The following is an 18509-nucleotide window of genomic DNA, read 5'->3' as shown; positions in this document are numbered from 1 at the left end:
GACAAAATACCTGGTGTCTCAGTTGACAAGAGACCTGAACTGGAGGAGCTGAGGTTTGAAAACAATTGCCCTCTTCTAGCTCCAGCTGCCCTGCCCCACATTTCTCCTTGGCCTCCAAAGAGGACATATAATTTCAAAGACCTTTCTACTGAGAGCCCAAGAATACCAGTCTCTCCTGTCTCCTGCCAGAGCCAGCTCCAAGGGTCTGGGCAAACAGGGGAACAAGTTAGGGAGAGATGGGGTCGGGGAGCTAAAGAACGTACACACACACTCTCTTCCACCCGAGTTCTTCGGTGCAGGTGCTATCAGAAGAGCCCTACAATGGTACCGGACTCCAGGACCCAGCTGTCCCACATCCTGCCTGCCTCCCACGCGCCATCAGATTCCACTGGAGTTCACCACGGCGTGGACCATCACCCAGAAAGCCCCAGTTAGACCCAGCTGACTCCTGCAACTAGATCCTTCTAGACTATGGCTCCTGGAGCTCCTAGAGCCCCCCGAGACACCCCCCCCCCCCGCCCACTGGCCCTTACCAAGGATCTTGCTGATGCTGGAATTGTGCATGTCTGGGAAGGCCTGGAGGATCTTCCTCCTCTCATCCTTGGCCCACACCATGAAGGCATTCATGGGCCTCTTGATGTGGCTGCTGTTCCGGGACTCAGGGAAGTGGCGGGAGCCTGGGAAGCAGGGGAGGAGTCAGCCAGGCAGGGCAGCCAGTGTGGGGTAAGAAAGAGTCCTCCAGGGCTGGCAGAAAAAAACATCCCCTACTTGACCACCAGAGGGCGCCGGGAGGCTCCCACAGGGCCAGGGATGGCCAGGAGTGAGAGCAGCAGGGGCCCAGAGACAGACAAGGGACAGATTCGTAAGGGGACTCCACAGACAGACTAAGGGAGAGAAGGGATTGGAGACAGACACAACCTGACCCACCCTGGCCCTGGTGGGAAGCAGAGGTGGGCCCTCCTGCCCATCAGCCCAGTACCCAGAGCCCTCACCGTCCACGTCACAGCCCAGCATGGCTTCTTCCAGTGGGTGCACACAGCTCTCCTCCAGCCGCTCCTTGGCTGGGGATGTGTCCAGGCTAATGAGGTCCTAGGTAGAGAGGGCAACTTGTACATCAGCGCCCTCTGCAGCACCCCGCTCCCCTCCCCTGCTCTTCCCTTTGGTAGAGCCTCAGACACTGTGTCTTCCGCCCCTGCCCACCCAGGTGCAGGGTAGTGGGAGCCCATACCTTACGGAAGGAGGTGTTGGGGGGACTTTCTAAGGCTCCACTGTGACCGTGCAGCAGCTGTCTGGCATCCTGGATGGCTTTGGTGACAGCATCCCCTTCACCAAGGAAGCCTATGGGACAGGGGAAGGAAAGGAAGGGAAAGGAGGGGCTGTTGAGGGAGGTACACCCAGTTCATGTCTTGCCACCCTGGGGTGGTGCTCCCTCTTCCCCTCTGTTGCACTGCACATCCCCAAGGGGGCGCCATTTACACTGGAGTCCTGGTGACAGTAGACTGGAAATGAGAATGGCCTGAATCCCTGATCCAGGTGCCCAATCAGATACAGTGGGGAGAGCAGGAAGGGGATCTTCTTCCGGGACACTGAGTGCTGGAACTAAAAGGGGCCAAAGAGAGCAAGTCTAACCCCTTGTTTTATAAAAACTGTAACCCACAGAGGGGAAGGGACACGCTCAGGGTCATATCCTGCCCTCTTAGCTCTCTCCTAGAAGAGGGCTGAAGGGAAAGGTGTAGGGGCGGCTTACCCAAAGGCAGGCTGGGGGGGCTGGCCTGCAGGTCCCGTGTGGGGGCCCCATGGCTGGGAGGACGGGGTCCACAGTTGCTCATCTTCAGGCTCGGGGAGCTGGAGGCATTAGGCAGCTCGGGGGCCTTGGGCTTGGCCGTGAGGTTTAGGGGTTGGGAGGGCTCCTGAGGGAAACCCAGAGGGTTTGAGACACCAAAGGACACCTCCACGGAGTGACCGGGGGGACACAGGGTGACAGAGGGACAGAGGAGACAAGCAGACAGGAAAGGAAGACAGAAGCAGGAGAACAAGAACAAAGGACCCCATGGTCCCCTAGGCGGGCGGGCAGCCACCACAGGTGAGGGCGGGAGCCCCCGGCCAGTGGGCGGGGCAGTACCTGTAGGGCGTGGTGGGCAGACAAGGCCCCAGGCCTCTTCACCACGGGGGCGGCGGGGCTGTGCAGCAGCTGCAGCGGATACTCCACTACGGAAAAGGCGGCAAGGAGAAAAGTCCTGGATGAGCACAGAACAGCAGACGCCCTGCTTGACGAGGTCCCGGAAGCACAGAGCGGGCAGAGGCTCGGAGCTGGCCCGGCTGGCTTCCAACCACTGCCCTCCCAGCCCCAAAGCACTGCTGAGGACCTCCTGTGCCCTCGTCCCCCACTGCCCGGCACGCTGATCAACATCTTCATCCTGTTCCTGCCCTTCCCAACCCACTGGCCGCGGAGTTCCCACCCGACGGTGAAGCGACATCAGGTACACCATCCACTCTTTCTACGGGTACTTGTGTTTTGTACCTACTACGTGCAGGGTACAAAAGCAGCTGCCTGGTTTGTAGCCGGCCTCATGCGCATCACCTCAACGTAATCCCTAGTATGTGGCATACAATAGGTACTCAGTACATCATCCCATTGTATGGATAATGAAAACTGGGAGAAGTTACATGGGTGCCCATAGAGTTAATGAATGGGAGCACTGAGATCTGAGATCTGAACTCTGAACCCAGCTGCATCCTCTAGACCTTTCCCCTCTACATGCACTCTCTCTCTGCTACCTAGCTGGCTTCATTCTCCCTCAAGGAGGACCAGCATCCCTGACTTGACAATTGAGGTGGAGAGATAAGCCATGTAGACAAACCACTGACCACATGGCTGGTGGTGATATGGGCTGCATGGGTGGCATGCCAGAGAACTCTGTTCAGCTGGGGTGACTGGGGGGAGGGGAGGCGTGAGCGGGCGTGGCAGGCGGGCAGGTGGGAAAGCAGGAGGTGGGAAATGAGGCTGGCACTCGATGGGCAAGCAGGGCTCGGGGCCTGTGAAGGCTGAGCCTGGGAGTTTGGACCCTATGCTATAGGCACCCGGGCACCACCTAAGGCTTGTGACCTGGGAGAGGTGTTACTCATACTCAGGCGGGGGGAGGGGGGGTGTTAGCGGGGGAGGAGGTGGTGGCGCATCTGGCAGCCACAGGCTTCCTGCTTACTAGGATTCAGAAGCAAACAAAGCAGGGGGCAGCCTAGCCAGTCCAGGTCTTCCACAACTTATTTCCTGCCCCCTGCCCCCCTTGTCCAGCAAGGGTGTGGCCCCCTCCCCGCAACTAGGCCGCTGCCCTCCTCACCCCTGCAGCTCGGCTCTATGGACACCTGTAGGTGCAATGGTTTTGTGCAACCTGTACCCCCACTTCACCCCTCCCCATTCCCAGTCCCCACTCCTCCACCCCAAATTAGAAACTGCCTTCAAAGTAGGGCCGGACTTTCTCAGTCCTTTGTGTTTTCCCTTCCTCCACGCAGGAGTCAGTGGTGCTGGCCCATGAACTGTGCCCACGGCCCAAAGCCCTTGCTGGTGGACCCGTAGGAACTCACCCAGCTAGATTTCCCCTGCCTTCTCTCTCACATGGAACAGGGAGCATTGACCAAAAGGAGTTCACTTAAAACCCTTTCCCCTCCTGGATCAATTATGGGCAGCATCTCTGCCCTGTCCCCAGGACCTCTCATAAGGAATCAATGATCGTAGCCTAATAATTCCATCTCTGCCTCCATCCCACGGTCACTGCCCTAGTCCAGGCTGTCATCCCCCATCTCTAGAATCCCCTCAGCAGCCCCTACCCCGTCTTACCTCCAGTTGGTACCCCTCTGTTCCCCACCACCCACAGCCAGTGTGACAACACATCCTCTGCTGAAATGTTCCCGTGCATCCCACATTCTACAAAATAAATCCCAAAGTCCGTGCTCAGCCCCGACTGCCCTCCCCAGGCACATCCCACTAGCTGCCATGTGCTCCCCTCAACTCCAACACCCCCTTGGGCTTTCTGCCTCAGGATCCAGGCCCCTTCCCTCCACCCTCAGCTCCCAGCTTCACCCTCACAAAAGTCTACTCCCCCAGCACCCAAGCGAGCACCACCTCCTTAAGAAGCCTTCCCAGATTCCCCGGCTGTTGGTATCCTTCTGTCTCCCTCCCCAGACCGTAAATTCCTTGAGCTCAAAGTCCACATTTTATCACCCTCGTGGCTGCCCAACAACCAGTCAGCACCTGACGCTTGTTGCTGCTCTATCTGTGGTCACTGAGCCTCAGTGACAGGGCAGAAGGCAGCAGTGCCACTGTCAGGGCAGAGCAACAGCATGAATTTGGGAGATGGATAAATCTCAGTCAACGTTCAAAACATTAATATTCTGGTACAGGAAATGTCCCACAGAACTGGGGGGCTAGACCTAGATAGGCAACATCCTCTTATGTCTGGAAAGCACTTTATGGTTTTCAGTGTGCTATTTCTTTTCATTCTCCCAGTGAAATTCAGAAAGAAGGGATTATTCTTTGACTAGACAGATCCCAAAGTGAGGCCCAGAAAGGCCACACTGCACATTAATGGATGAGAGTGGTTCCTGGGCTCCTTCCCTGACCTCAGGTCAACCCTCCCCTCCCACACTCACCTGGCTTGCAGGGAATGGGCTGAATGGGCAAAGCCAGCTGGGAGTCGGAGGTGACAGGCAGAGGCTGATGGCTTGGGGGGAAGGCTGGAATCATGACGTAAGGCATGTTGATCTGCTGAGGGCAAAGAAACCCTGTGTGAGTCCCTGGGGGGCCCAACCAGCTACCCAGCTGTGGTCATCCCTGGACACAGAGGGTGGACCCAGGGATGAGAGACGCAGGCCTGGGGCAGGGACAGTTTTCAAAAGGATCCATCTGACCCTATGCCCCCTTTGTGGGCCTCTGTCTTCCTGCCCTCAGGTCCCAGCTGGGAGGAAGATACTCTGGGCCCTGCCCTTGAAATAGGCGACAAAAACAGGGGAGGGGCTCGAACAGAAATGAACCGCCCTCCTTAGGGTCATGCCTGAGTGGTTCCGCTTAGTCCACACTCCCTGCCTTTCCCTGTCTCCAGTACCTCTCCACACTGGTGTCAACCCCTCAAGCCCCTGCTCCCCCAGAGCCCAGCCCTCCCCCCGCCTTCACCTGGATCCCAGCACCCAGCCCTCCCCCCCTTCACCTGGATCCCAGCACCCAGCCCTCCCCCCTTCACCTGGATCCCAGCACCCAGCCCTCCCCCCCTTCACCTGGATCCCAGCACCCAGCCCTCCCCCCCTTCACCTGGATCCCAGCACCCAGCCCTCCCCCCTTCACCTGGATCCCAGCACCCAGCCCTCCCCCCTTCACCTGGATCCCAGCACCCAGCCCTCCCCCCTTCACCTGGATCCCAGCACCCAGCCCTCCCCCCTTCACCTGGATCCCAGCACCCAGCCCTCCCCCCCTTCACCTGGATCCCAGCACCCAGCCCTCCCCCCCTTCACCTGGATCCCAGCACCCAGCCCTCCCCCCTTCACCTGGATCCCAGCACCCAGCCCTCCCCCCTTCACCTGGATCCCAGCACCCAGCCCTCCCCCCTTCACCTGGATCCCAGCACCCAGCCCTCCCCCCTTCACCTGGATCCCAGCACCCAGCCCTCCCCCCTTCACCTGGATCTGCTGCTGAAGGAGGTTGATCTTATGCTGCTGCTGAATCAGCTGTTGCTGCTGCTTGGCGATCTGGCAGAAGGAAAGAGTAGGTGATGGGAACATGCACCTTAGGCCCCAGGATCCCACCTCCCACAAGCCTTTGCGGCCCCACCCACACCCTGCCTCCCGTGCCTAGCGCAAGGACATGGAGGACAGCTGGACAGGGCAAGAAGCCGAACAGCCAACCCTCAGGATTTATTTTCCTTCCTCGGAGACCAAAGATGGAGGTTAGGCAGGAAGCAGCCAGCTGCTTTTACTCAGAGCCCCGCAGCGCCGCTCCACGCCCTGTCTCCTCACAAGGGCTGATGAACCGCCAGAGGTGGGAATGCCCAGCCCCTGCCCACGGCCCCCCTCCCCACCTGCCCCCACCATGCTCCGCTCTAGGCCCTGGACCAGACCCCCATCCCTGGAAAGAAAGCCAGACACCAAGCAGGGCCTACCTGCTCCTGCTGCTGCCGGGCCAGCTCCACCTGCTGCTGCTGCTTCTCAAAGAGCATAGCGGCCATGTTCTTCTGCTCGGAGTGGGCCGTCAGGAGCTGGTCCCGCAGGGTGGACAGCTGATGGATCATGACCAGCAGCTGGAGCTCCTTCTCTGCCAGGCTCTCCTGGGTCCCTGCTCCACAGTGAAGCAACCACCGTTGAGAACTTTTGTTTGTTCATCTGTTACAGGTCCATCCATATGACACTGAGCAATCGCTCTGCCCCAGGGCCCCGTCAGGGGCTGGACCACAGAGATGACTGAGATACAGTCCTTGCCCTGGAGGGGCCTCCTCATCTTGTCACCTGACAACTAGCTGCTCTAGAAGGTCCCCACCATCACTCACCGATTCCAGGCCCTGGAAATGCTGACGGTGGGGCATCTCAGCCCTGGCCCACCTCTGGGATGTCCTCAAGTGCCCAGTGCCACTGGGTCAGGGTGGATAACTAACCCACTGGAGGGCCCAGAATGACACGCTTAGGCTTTGGAGCAAGACAGATCTGGGTTCAAATTCCCCTTTTAACTCATCCCTCCTGGGAGCTGCTGGGCAAGCTACCAACTTCTCTGCACTTTCGTTTTTTGAATATATAAATGAGCACAACAATCGACACTTCACAGGGTTGCTGGGAGGGTTGAAGGTATTGAATGTAAAGCTGAGTCCCGAATCTGGCACATGGTCCTCAACTAGCAATGTCAGTGCTTCCTTGTCTCTAATCCAGTTCATGTCAGATGCAGCAGTTACTCCTAAGTGCCAGGATGCAGACCATGTGCATCAGAATTACTCGGGGAGCCTTTGAAAAATACAGATGCCCAGGCCCCCATCCTCTGGGGTTCTCATTCAGTAGGCAGGGGTGGAACCTGGGGACCTGCATGGTTTTAAAGATTCCTCTGGGAGTGTGATTAACCACACTGGGAAACTTATCACCCTGATGAACCTAGGCAACACTTTAATTCACTTAATGAGGTCCTGGTGGCCTAGAATTAATTTCCAGCAGTGAAAGGGAACGTTCGGCTCATTTTATAGTGAGATCTGAGAAGTGGCTAAGACATCCCCAAGGTCTCAAGGGTCCCAGGGGATTTGATTCCCACCAGGCCCTCTGCTGCATGGGAATAAGCCTAGTGCTTGGACCCCCCCCCCCCGGGTGAGGGATGGTGCACACCCCTAGGACCAGGCAGGAGCCAGAGTGGCACAGGCCAGGTGTGAGGGCACCAAGAGCCCCAGAAATTGCCCTACAGGCCTAGACTGCAGGGCCAGGCCTGGAGAAGGGAAAGGGGTTCAGACATCTGTCCTCTGCCCACCCATATGGGCCTTCACCTTTGACATCTTTGGTTTCCACACAGCTCCTTCCCAGAAACCTCTCCTTCCAGTCACTGGACAGCAGCTTCTCGATGGCCGGCACGACTGGAAGATACCAAAGGGCTAAGGAGTAACTGTCCTAACACCTCCCCACCCAGGCCCCCGTCCCTGACTAGGGCAGACGACGTCTTACCTTCTTTTAAATTTCGGTTGAAGTCCAGCTTCTCCTGGCTTCCAGAAGCAGCCTCAGAGCCTCCTGGTCTCTTGGGTTCTGGGGACCCGTTGCTTTCCAGGGAGCTGCTGTCCTGTAAGACACACTGAATATCACTGTCACCCCCAAGGGAATGGGGGCAGACTGCAGTGTGGGGGGCTGAGCGCCCCAGGGATGTGTATCCTAGGGGAACTCCAGAATCTACCCAGCCCCACCCTCCAGTAGGGCCCTCCCTTCCCACCTTCCCAACCTTTGCTCTGACTTGGCTTGATAGATTTGGTGAAAAGAACAAAAGGTTTAAAGACAAGAGACCTGGGCTCGGTGATTCACAAGGTGCTTGAGCCCACATGAGTCCCTGAACTTCTCTGAACCTGACCTCGGTCTTCCGAAAATGGAAATACTAATACGTCCCCTGCCATAGACGATTGTTGCTGGGATCAAGGGAGATAATGCATGTGAATGAGGTTTGCCACTGCAGACTAAAGAGGCCAAAAGCCTCCCTTGTATGCACCTACCACTCCAGCCCCGCAGGTTACTCTCAAGGCCCCCACCCCACCCTCTTTAAGACATTGTCCCCTCTCTCCTCTTCTCATCTGAGTCCTCTCCATTCTTTAAGACCCAGCTTAAAGCCCTACTTATCCAGGAAGTCTTCCTCGATCACCACCCCTACCCCTTAGCCCCCTTTCACATACTCCTCCTGGCTGGATCCCTCCTCAGAGCCCTAAAACTCTCCTCATTTTCACTCATTTGGCTTTTGATTAGGTAGTCCCTTTTTACATCTCTTGCATGGAATCACGGAGTTTTTAGGAGCTGCAAGAATCTTCACCACTCATGTAGTTCAGCCCCTTCATTCTGAGAATGAGGAACTGTACTGTCTTTAATAGCAATTTAACTCTGGTTCGGTTAATAAGGCTGCTTTTCTCGACTCATATGAAAAAGCTAGTAGATTATCTTTAAGCCAGCCTGTGAGCATGTGTGTCCTATTTCTCAACTAGTCTTCAAGGGTAAGGACTGGTCACACATAGGTGAGCAGTTCATATCAGGTGAGTGAGGGCAGAAGTGAGTTCATGTCCCGCTCTGACAGGTAGCCCGACCCACCCACCCACCTAAGTCTTGCCCCAGAGGAGAATGCTTCTGCCTGCCCCTCTGCCCAGCTAGGCTGGTGGGTGCCTGCTCCACCCACTAGGGGGAAGGGCACAGGCATAGGAGCTACAGAGGCAGGGTGGGGACACTGACCCAGGAGCCCCTAGGAGAGTGCTGGGCACCTGGGCTGGAGCTGGAGGGTCAGCACCATCCTGGGGGGCCCGGGCTGGATCTCCGGGCTGGGGTTCAGCTGCGGTGGCCAAGCCCTGGGGGGCCTCGTGGCAGGGCTCCTTCTTCCCCTCTGACTTGACAGTACAGTTCACCATGGTGCCACCGTCATCCAGGGCCAGCTGGGCAGAGCCGGGGCTTCTCATGGACATCCTGAGGGAGGAGGGGCAGAGGGAGGGAGGCGAGTCCTGAACCCCGAGGCAGTGACTGTTCCCCCAGCCCCAAACAGGTACATTCATGCAAAAGGCAAGCTTCCATTTGGAACTCACTGTGACAAACCGGAAAAGATTCTTGTCTACCCACCCACCCACCTTTTTTTTTTTTTTTTTTTTTTAACAGAAAGGTCTAGAGAAGACTGGGCCAACATTTGGCCTGCCCTGCCTGTTGCAGTGTTGGAACTAGTGGGCTGATGGGTCTCCCTGAGAAGGCTAGAGATTGTCAACTGGCTCCTTCTGAGCCCAATAAAGCCAAGATCATACAGTACGTGTCTGTGTATGTACGTACTTGTAATTAGTTACCAAAATTTAAAAATCAAGAGATATCCCATAAAAATCTGGATTTGAACTTCTCTTGAAGTTGGTCTGTGGCTGGAATTGAGCAGCAGTTACTCTCTATGAACAGGCCAGTTTGCCCTACTCTCCACCACTCCCTCCTACTCCCCAAAAGGGAAACCAAGCATCAACTACCCTATACACTTACTCTTTGTTTTCCTTAGAGTAGAGACAAGATAAAAGTGAACTATTTGGAACAATTTCTTATATCCGTGTATCTATCTACCAAAAGTGAGGAATGAAGTAAGCTGAGAGATGAGTAGCTTTCAGAAAAATATTTTCTTATGTGAGAGTCTCTCAATTAGAGTCTGGCCCCTGTGGGCCTCTGCAGTCCCTGGTGTAATATACGCAGAGACTGCATCCCCTGCCTCCTGTTGCTGACATCCCACTGCGTGGGATCACTACGTAGATGAGCAGGATCCTGGGAGTAGTTTTCAGTGGTTATGTCAAGCTCAAGGCCAGAGTAGCAGTTGCCCAGAGCTCACTTGCTCACCCTCCAAAGTGACCAAGAAAAGACAGGTGGGGACACACAGCAGGTCCCAAGTAGGCATGGGTCTTGCCTCAGCTACTTCACTAGCTGCTGAGTGACCTTGGGCAAGTTACTTGACCTTTCCACACCTGTTTCCTCATCTGTAAAATGGGTGGTGTGAGGGCTATGAATTGATATTTACAAGGTGTTTAGAATAATGCTTTGTACTAGTAAGCACCGAAGTAGCCTTTGTTAAAGCACTGCTGGGTGGAATGCAGCACAAGGACAACAGCCTCAACATAGCTGGGGGGGTGGGCGTGGGAGGCTTGTTTGAAAGACAAAGTCATGGGTCACCCAAAATCAGAAATTCTGTGGGTGAGGAGGGCATGGATCTGTTTTCACAAGCCCTCCAGGTGATTCTGATACATACTAGTTTGAAAAGCACTGTTAAATAAAAATGTTTTAAAACTTTGCTTACATGGGCATTAAATTTTTAGGAGGGGAGTGTAAGGCAAAAATTATATATAGTAAAACATCCCTTAAATTAAACTGCAGGTGCAGTATAACATTTGTATATTACATCAACTGTATAATAAAATGTTTCTTGTAATGTATAACGAATGATGCAATGTGCCATGTACAATAGATGTATACACTGTGTACAATACATGTACAGTATTTTACATGAAATAACTTAATGTGTCTGATTTGATGCCATCCTACAGATCAGACGAGACTAAACTCTCCCTCCACTTTCAAAGGGCAGGGTGCCCTGGGGGCTGACGTGGGACTCAGGACAGGGCACTGCAGGATGAGCAGAAGAGACATACATCAGCCCAGGAGAAGACACCCCAGCCCAGCTCACCCTGAGGCTTTAGGGTGCAGCTCTGGGTCCCCTCCCACCACCCAGGGACCCGGAGAGCGGCCCGGAAGCAGGCGCTCGGCCCATCCGGGCACAGGGAGGGGCGCAGAGCCAGGCCCCGAGCAGGGGGCTGGGCGTGGGGGAGGGGAAGTCGGGGAGTGGTATTATCCTGAAGCTGAGGGCAGCAATTACATAACAAACAAACCCGGGGCTCAAGCTGTGAATTAATCAAACCGCTGAAAATAAAACCTTCCTCTCAGGAACTTCAGACAAAAGAAATGAAAACAACCAGGCTGGCTGGAAAATAAAAGACAGCAGCGCTGAAATGGGGACAAAAGGAAACCAGACAATAGGGTGTTGGACAAAGGCAATAAAGCCAAAGGAAGTGTGACAGGCGAACAATGCGGGCCTGTGGGCTTCTGATCCCCGGCCGCCTCCGCGCCGCGGGCCCACACCCACCGCGCCACTGCGCCCGCCAAGCCGCCGGGTGGCCTCCTCAGCTCGGGACTGGGGTCCTGAGGGCTTTCTCCTCCCGGCGGTCCCCACTTCATGGCCTTCCAGCGCCTACCTCAAAGCCTTTCTTCCCACTGCAGCCCAGAGACCCCGGAGGCAGCCGCAGGGCGCACAGTTAAGGGAGCGTCGGACACCGGGCTGGGCCCCCAGTGCCAGCCGCCCACCCAGAGCTGCGGACCCGCTGTGCATAACCCCCAGCTGAAGGCGGAGGCAGAGGAGACGATGATCTGCCCTAATGAACTCCAGGACCGCAATGCTCAGGACCGTGGCCACTTGCCACGCGGCTGCTGAGCAACCTGTACCACGGCCGGTCCCAATGCAAACGTGCTAAGTACAAACTACATCCCTACTTTGGAAGGGTTAGTACAAAAACAGAATGTAAAACAGCTCATTAATAACTGGTTGTTGATTACACGTTGAAATTACACTTTGGATACTGTTGGGTTAAATAGAATACATTGTTAAAATTCGTTTCACCTGTTTCTTTTTGCACTTCTTATTGTAGCTACGAGAAAACATTAAAAGTATATATGTGAGGACTTCCCTGGCGGTCCAGTGGTTAAAGACTGCCTTCCAGTGCAGGGGGTGTGGGTTCAATCCCTGGTTGGGGAGCTAAGATCCCACATGCCTTGTGACCAAAAAAACCAAAACATAAAACGGAAGCAATATTGCAACTAATTCAATAAAGGCTTTAAAACTGGTCCACATTAAAAGAAAGTCTTTAAAAAGATTATATAAGTGGCTCACATTATATTTCTGTTGGAGCAGTGCTGCACTAAGACATCTCCTCCCTTTGAGCTTGATGGCTTTTTCTACCCACACTTAACCCCCAAGAGTACTTCCACCTGGGTACTGGGATTATCTTTATTTGGGAAGCCTACCTCCTGGAGCTCCCAACAGCTCACCCTGGCTTCTGGCACAGCACCTGGTAACAAAGAAAATGGCTCCTGGTGACCAGCCAAGGTAGCGTGGAGGTGTCAGTCTGTTCACCAGGGCATGGTACCCACCAGATAACCCTGCCAGACCCTGCTAGCAGCCCAGACAAGGGCCCTTCATTCCCACAGGTGCCTGGCTCTACTTCAGGCACTGGCACTGGCTCTCCGTTGGTCCCCTCTCTGAACCCATTGGTTTATGGAGAAGCAACAGCCCAGGCTTGATGCAGAGTGCAGGCTTTTGGGTTCAATAGTCTGGATTCAAATCCATGCTTTGCCACCAGCTGACTTGTGTGACCTTGGGAAGTTAACTCTGAGCCTCCATCTCCTAATCCATATAATGGGTGTAATAATCCATGTCACAGGTGTCCATGAAAATTTAATAATACAGGGTGAGCATCCATTAAGTTGTCATATAGCCCAGGATGCTTCTAGAGCCAGGCGGTTGAGAGAAAAGTCTCTGGGGTCAGATAGACCTGAGTCCACTTGAATCCCAACTCTGATTAATTAATTGCTGTGCAACGGTGGCCACGTGACATAACCTCTCTAAACCCCAGTTTCCTCCTCAGTGAAATGGGAATAAAAAACCCCTGTATGGGGCTTCCCTGGTGGTGCAGTCGTTGAGAGTCCGCCTGCCGATGCAGGGGACGCGGGTTCGTGCCCCGGTCCGGGAAGATCCCACATGCCTCGGAGCGGCTGGGCCCGTGTGCCATGGCCGCTGAGCCTGCGCGTCCGGAGCCTGTGCTCCGTAACGGGAGAGGCCACAACAGTGAGAGGCCCACGTGCCAGAGGAAAAAAAAAAAAAACCTGTATATAGGAATGAGCCTTCCATTTAACACTCCAGACCCTATGAGATGTGACTGTTTTACATTCTCTTGGCACCCTGAAACTTGGCCTTCAAAGTACTTTTCACAGTTGGTAATGATACCTTCACATGTTTTATTTCTGACTCGCCCTGTAGCCTGAGAACCCATCCAACCTCACACTGTGGAAAGGTCCTTGTCTTTGCTCTTCATTGTAGCCCCAGAGTCTAGCACAGTGCCTGGAACATACAGGTGCTCAATAAATCCTTGTACAACACTCAGAGAATTTAATACAGTTCAGCAGCTCAGCACAAGGCAGACCTGAATGCATAGTGAGTGACAGCTATTACTACCATCGTTATTAGATAGATGTTGCTCTCTGCGGTTTATTTCTCACATCTCCACCTCCCACACCCACTTACCCTCAGCTGCATCTTCCTTGCGTCTAAGTTCTTCCCATGAGTGACCCAAATCTCCCAGTAGCAAAGCAAGTCCATTTCCCTTTGTTCCTACCTTGGGACAGGTAAGAAACATTTTCCACACCACCTTTTGAATTTAAAGACCCTGTTGGAGTCTTCCCTTAAGTCTCTTCCAGAGACTTAAAAAAAAAATTCCCTTATTACCCTTTCCCTACAAAGCATGCTCCATGCTTCAATCATACACATGGTTTTTCAGGAGGTTTTAAGGTCAGCAGCCACATCCTCCCCTCTCCCCAGACGCCCAGAAGTCAAAGACTCTTTTAGTACACAGGAGATGTGAATTACTGGGCTCCACCAGTTCCCACCCAGGTCCTGGTCAGAGGCCACAAGCCCACAGGACTCTCCAGTGGGACTCTCACTTGGGTGGAAGTGCTCCTATGTACCCAATCTCCTTCCTCTCACCCAGCCTTACTCATATGTTATAAATGGGGAAACTGAGGCCCAGAGAGGTCAAGTTCATGTGGCTTGTTTGGGCAGTACTGTTTCAGGAATACAGAGTCAGAAGACCTTCAACCAGCTGGGACATGGAACAGTATTCCTGCTCTGCCTTCCCTTCCATCCAGGGAACCTAACCCATAGACCCTCTGCTGTCTTCTTTTCCTTGGCCTTACCTCACCTGAGCATCTGTAGGAGGTGAAGGCCCCTAGGGAGAGAGGGCTCTGGCCAGCCTCAACCTGCATGCCGCAGCGTCTTGAGTCTCTGAGCTGATGTCTGTGAGGCCCTGGGCCCCCAAATCCAGTGCCTAGGACAAGGCATAGAGAGATGCCTGCCCTCCACAGAGGGCCAATGGCTCAAAGCACGGTTCTTATGCGACAAAGCAGACTACAGGTGCTGATCTCCTTTTTCTCCTCCCCACAACCAACCCTCTCCCAGCTCCTCTGACCCCCACCCACCCCAGGCGCACACACACCAAGCCCCTTTCTCCCCCAGACAAATCACCAGCCACTTCCTCTTCCAATCAGCCAACAACAACCCAGCTGGACTGGAATCAAAGGACTTCTTACTCTCAGACCTTTCTCCCTCCACAACGACAGCCCTTCCCCCCCCATAAATATCTAGATACAGATAAAGATAGAGATAAATTCTAGTCATCGGAGCATGACAGGTGACTCAGACCGAGGGGTACAGGAAGACAGTCTGAACAGACAGGCAGACCCTCCCAGGAGAGCCAATGACAACACTTCTCCACCGGGCACAGACCTAACCTCTCTACTGAGACTCCCACTCCCAAGCTGACCCTGAGCAGGTGGTGCCGAGGGGCACTGCCAGGGAGAGAACCATGTGGCAGAGAAGGGCAGGGCCTGAGTCCCAGGGGAATGTCACTTCCTTTCAAAGCCCCAGAGAGTTGAGAGCCTCAGGCAGCCCTAAACAATAGCCTGAGGCGTGGGTGCCCAGAACAGTGCCCCGGTGCCACATCCTGCCATTCTTCTCCCAGGCCGCACCCTGCCACCCTTCCTGGCTCCGCCCGATCCTATCTCTGCTGTTTACTCAGAGCTGAGAGCTGGGCTGGCTGCAGGCTTGGAACAAAGCTTTCCTGAGAGGCCCCCTCACCCTCTCCGGCCTCTGTGGGCCCTTGGGGTATCAGATCCATGGCGTGGCCCAGCCTGGTCTAGCCCTGCTCAGGCCGAGGCCACAGCCAACACCCCCCGTTCCTGGGCTGTTTCTGGGCTGATCAAGTGGCTAAGACCAGCCAGACTGAGGCTTGCTGAACCCCCAAGAGCTCCTGTCCTCCCAGTCAGCAAGAGGAGGCAGCCTCCCCCGCACCTCTGGCCCAGAAGCCCAGCTCCAGACAGAGCCTTGGCAGCTGCCAAGATTGAGCTGACCCCAGCCCAAGGGCACGAAGGACTGAAGAAGCCGAGGAGAAACTAGCCGTGCTGTTCCCATTCACAGCCCCATCTGAGTCTTCTCTTCCTGGAGAGTCCAGGAAGAGACAGAGAGGGCAGCGTGGAAGGACTGCTGAGGCTCCCAACAGGATGAGTGCCTGCCCCGCGGGCCTGGGTAAAGTTTAGGAGATAAACTGTGTCTCCAGGATTCCCTTCTCTGGGGGCCCCCCTGCCTTCACCTGATGCCGTCTCCAGCCCCTCCCAAGCCCCATCAGCAGCCGAAGTCCTGGCCTTACCTCCCAGTGGCCAGGTCCAAGCCTATGTCCTGGATTCGGGAGTGTCTGGCCTTTTACACGAGCAGCGCCCAGCCCAGAGCAGGCACACAGCAGAAGTGGTGCAGCCGAGGCCGACTGGCCTTGTCAAAGGCCTCCCTTCTGGGATAGCCCTGAACATTAACCAAAGGCAAAGGACGAAAAAGAGCATGCAATGACAGAACACCCACTTGGCTGAGAGCACTGGGTGAGGAGCTCGCCACTCATTTTTCCGACCCAACCAAGGCCCAGTGGAGCCATCTGAACTCAGGCCTCACTGATGCCCAAACCCATGTCTTTTCATCTGTCGGCTGGTGCCCTGGCTGCTCTTCCTCTACCCCAGATAACAGGATCCGGTCTAGCAAAGATTGATCTGCCACTGTCTTTGCTGCTTACAGGATTCTAGTTGTTTTTGACTTGAGTCATGGCCAAGGAAGAATTAATCGAAAGAAACCAAGGCCACTTTGGAAACTTGGGGGAAAGATTCAACCTCTGAAAACCTTAGCTTCTTCATTGTAAAATGGAAATTCCAATACCTACTTTGTGATTAGAAGGTAATCACAAGCTTGGAGAATCTGGTACAGAATATATGTTCAGGGAAGGAGAGACGAAGAGAGACCTAAAGCAAGGAGGCCGTCTTTCCCTCCCTACCCCCAGAGCACCCAGAGTGAGACACCTATCCCTGAATGTCCCTGGCTTTCCAGAGGCTGGCAGGCATGTGTGACCCTCTGGGAGTCATCCCGATACGGCTAAAAGAACTGGGTTTTATTGTCACCCAGACCTGTGTTTGAAGCCTGGCTCCACCATATACTACTGTGTGACTATGGGGAAGTTTCAGTTTCTCCATCACTAAGATGGAACAAATAATATCTCGTAGAATTATTGAGAAGACTGAATGTGATGTTTGTAAAAAACAAAAAAAAATGTTTGCTCACTGAACCCTCTCATTCACCTTTTGGGGAAGCCTCCCCCACCCCTGCATGCCAAACACGCAGAAGACCCACACCCAAAGGACAACTGGGAGTGTCATCTTCTTCCATCTCCACCTGTCCCCTGTAGGTCCCCCTCTCTTTGGCGCTGTTTCACTACCCTGCTTAGGTTGTCTGCGTGTTCTGTCGGTGTCCCCAACCACCCTGAAATCTCCCCTGGCCGGTGCCTACACTGAGCCAGACACCCAGGCCACGCTTAGCGCAGACAGGCTGAAAGGACCTGAATTTGCCCAGGAAACTCACATCCTCAGTGCCACGGCCTACCTGACCAACCCTCCCGTGCCTTCCCTTCCCGATAGCACTGAAGTTCTGCAGACCTTCACAAGCTCCCTCATCTCCTCCAGAGCCGGAGCTAGAGGGTAAAGTGTTGTTCCATTAACCCCTGCCAACCCCAGGAGGGGACAGGAAGGTGGAGACTAGAAGAATGACTGCAGAGGGGGGAAAGGACAAGTGGGAATGGCCTGTAAACACCAGGCTGAACAAAGTCTCATCTTTGCAGACATCCCTTTTGTTGGGGCTTGTGTGGGCCGAGCAGCATTTGGCTTCTGCTTGGTGACAAGTCCAAGCCACGTGGACTAGGTAGGCTCTCAGGGTCTATGGTGACATGGAGGCTCTGGAGACATGCACAGTCAGTTCAAACCCCAGCAGCCCTCTAACTAGTGGCATGGACAGGCCGACTTATTCAACTCTCCAAACCTACTACTTTCTTTATAAATGTGATCAGTAATATATACCCACTAGTGTGGTTGTGAGGAGTAAACAATATAACAGGCAAAGGCCAGTGCCTGAACACAGCCGTGCTAAACAGCTGTAACCGGCATAACCATTGTAATCTGGAGCTGGGGGTGACGGCTGAGAGGTGGAGAGTCAGCCAGTTCCTCGCTCCTCCAAGAGGGAGCCCAGTGAATACTTGAGACTTAACCTCTACAACACCTCAGATTCTTTATCTGCAAAGGGGACCAACAATAGCTACTTCTCGTGGTCGTTGGAGAGTTAATAAGTATTGAATATACAATACTAGTGCAATGCCTGGCACAAAGCAGACTGGCACTTAGAGTGTTGTTATCATGATCGAATGAATGAATGATTGTGCTTCCAGGGAACTTCTGCCGGCCAGAGCACTCTGCCCCAAGCCAGTGAGCGTTGTGAAGGCCCTTCTTAAAGGTATTTCAAATACCAGCCTCCACACATCCGCAAGCCCACAGCCCCCTCTCAAAGTGGGCACCTTCACACCACATCCTCAGGTCCCTGAGGGCTCAGGAAAAGTATCTGGTTCCTTCCCTACTTCTTCTCCCTCTTCCTGCCTCAGCCAGCCACTGCAGGGGCAGGGGAAATGGGGCAGCGATCAAGATGGGTAAGTGGTACAAGAAAGAGGAGTCAACAGATGCCAGTCACCAAGAAAGGCCACCAGGCAAGTGCTGACAGGACACGGTCCTGACCCAGAAGTTCAGCACGCAATTAATCAGCAAATACACTTGGCCTCACCTTCTCCTCCCTGGGATGTGCCTCCCTAAGGCTCCATAAAAGATACACCTTGAGGAGAGGTCTGGGGGCTTCCAGAGGGGTTTGAGCATCCAGTTCCCCACCTTGGGCAGACAATGGAGGAACAAGGTGGCTGGCAGCACCGCAGTCATCATGGCCGAGGCCCATGGGTTGAACCGGGCGGGGCCCGTGGGCTGAACTGGGACGCATTAGCCTCACCTTAGGGCACCCTGCTCAGGTCTGCTGCTTCCCCCATAGCCTCCCCTTCCCCCAACCCAGGGTTTCTGCGCGG

At 54.5% G+C, this 18509-nt stretch overlaps 1 protein-coding gene across 6 annotated transcripts in view; it reads right to left on the bottom strand.

The window, feature by feature from the left end:
• Positions 1-18509, bottom strand: part of SOX13 (SRY-box transcription factor 13) — a 44829-nt gene that overhangs the window by 3114 nt on the left and 23206 nt on the right. For 2 of the 6 annotated variants that reach the window (XM_089908312.1, XM_022593719.3), the window contains exons 2-12: positions 8958-9156; positions 7675-7786; positions 7500-7586; positions 6147-6319; positions 5668-5736; positions 4648-4762; positions 2123-2208; positions 1748-1910; positions 1229-1338; positions 993-1089; positions 534-677 (exon numbers count right to left, since the gene is read on the bottom strand). In XM_089908312.1, coding sequence (XP_089764438.1) covers positions 534-677; positions 993-1089; positions 1229-1338; positions 1748-1910; positions 2123-2208; positions 4648-4762; positions 5668-5736; positions 6147-6319; positions 7500-7586; positions 7675-7786; positions 8958-9155 — 1354 coding nt within the window. In that variant the 5' untranslated portion in view covers position 9156. Of the gene's footprint in view, positions 1-533; positions 678-992; positions 1090-1228; positions 1339-1747; positions 1911-2122; positions 2209-4647; positions 4763-5667; positions 5737-6146; positions 6320-7499; positions 7587-7674; positions 8784-8957; positions 9157-18509 lie in introns of those variants that run through there. The other 4 variants (XM_089908316.1, XM_089908318.1, XM_089908305.1 and 1 more) reach the window with 4 other exon arrangements.

Source organism: Delphinapterus leucas, chromosome 1 (assembly GCF_059928025.1).
Source record: "Delphinapterus leucas isolate spDelLeu-1000000601 "Yukka" chromosome 1, BTC_Dleu_Yukka2, whole genome shotgun sequence".
Lineage (NCBI taxonomy): Eukaryota > Metazoa > Chordata > Mammalia > Artiodactyla > Monodontidae > Delphinapterus > Delphinapterus leucas.
Note: the sequence above shows the minus strand (reverse complement) of the source record. Positions and strands in the feature narration are given on the sequence as shown.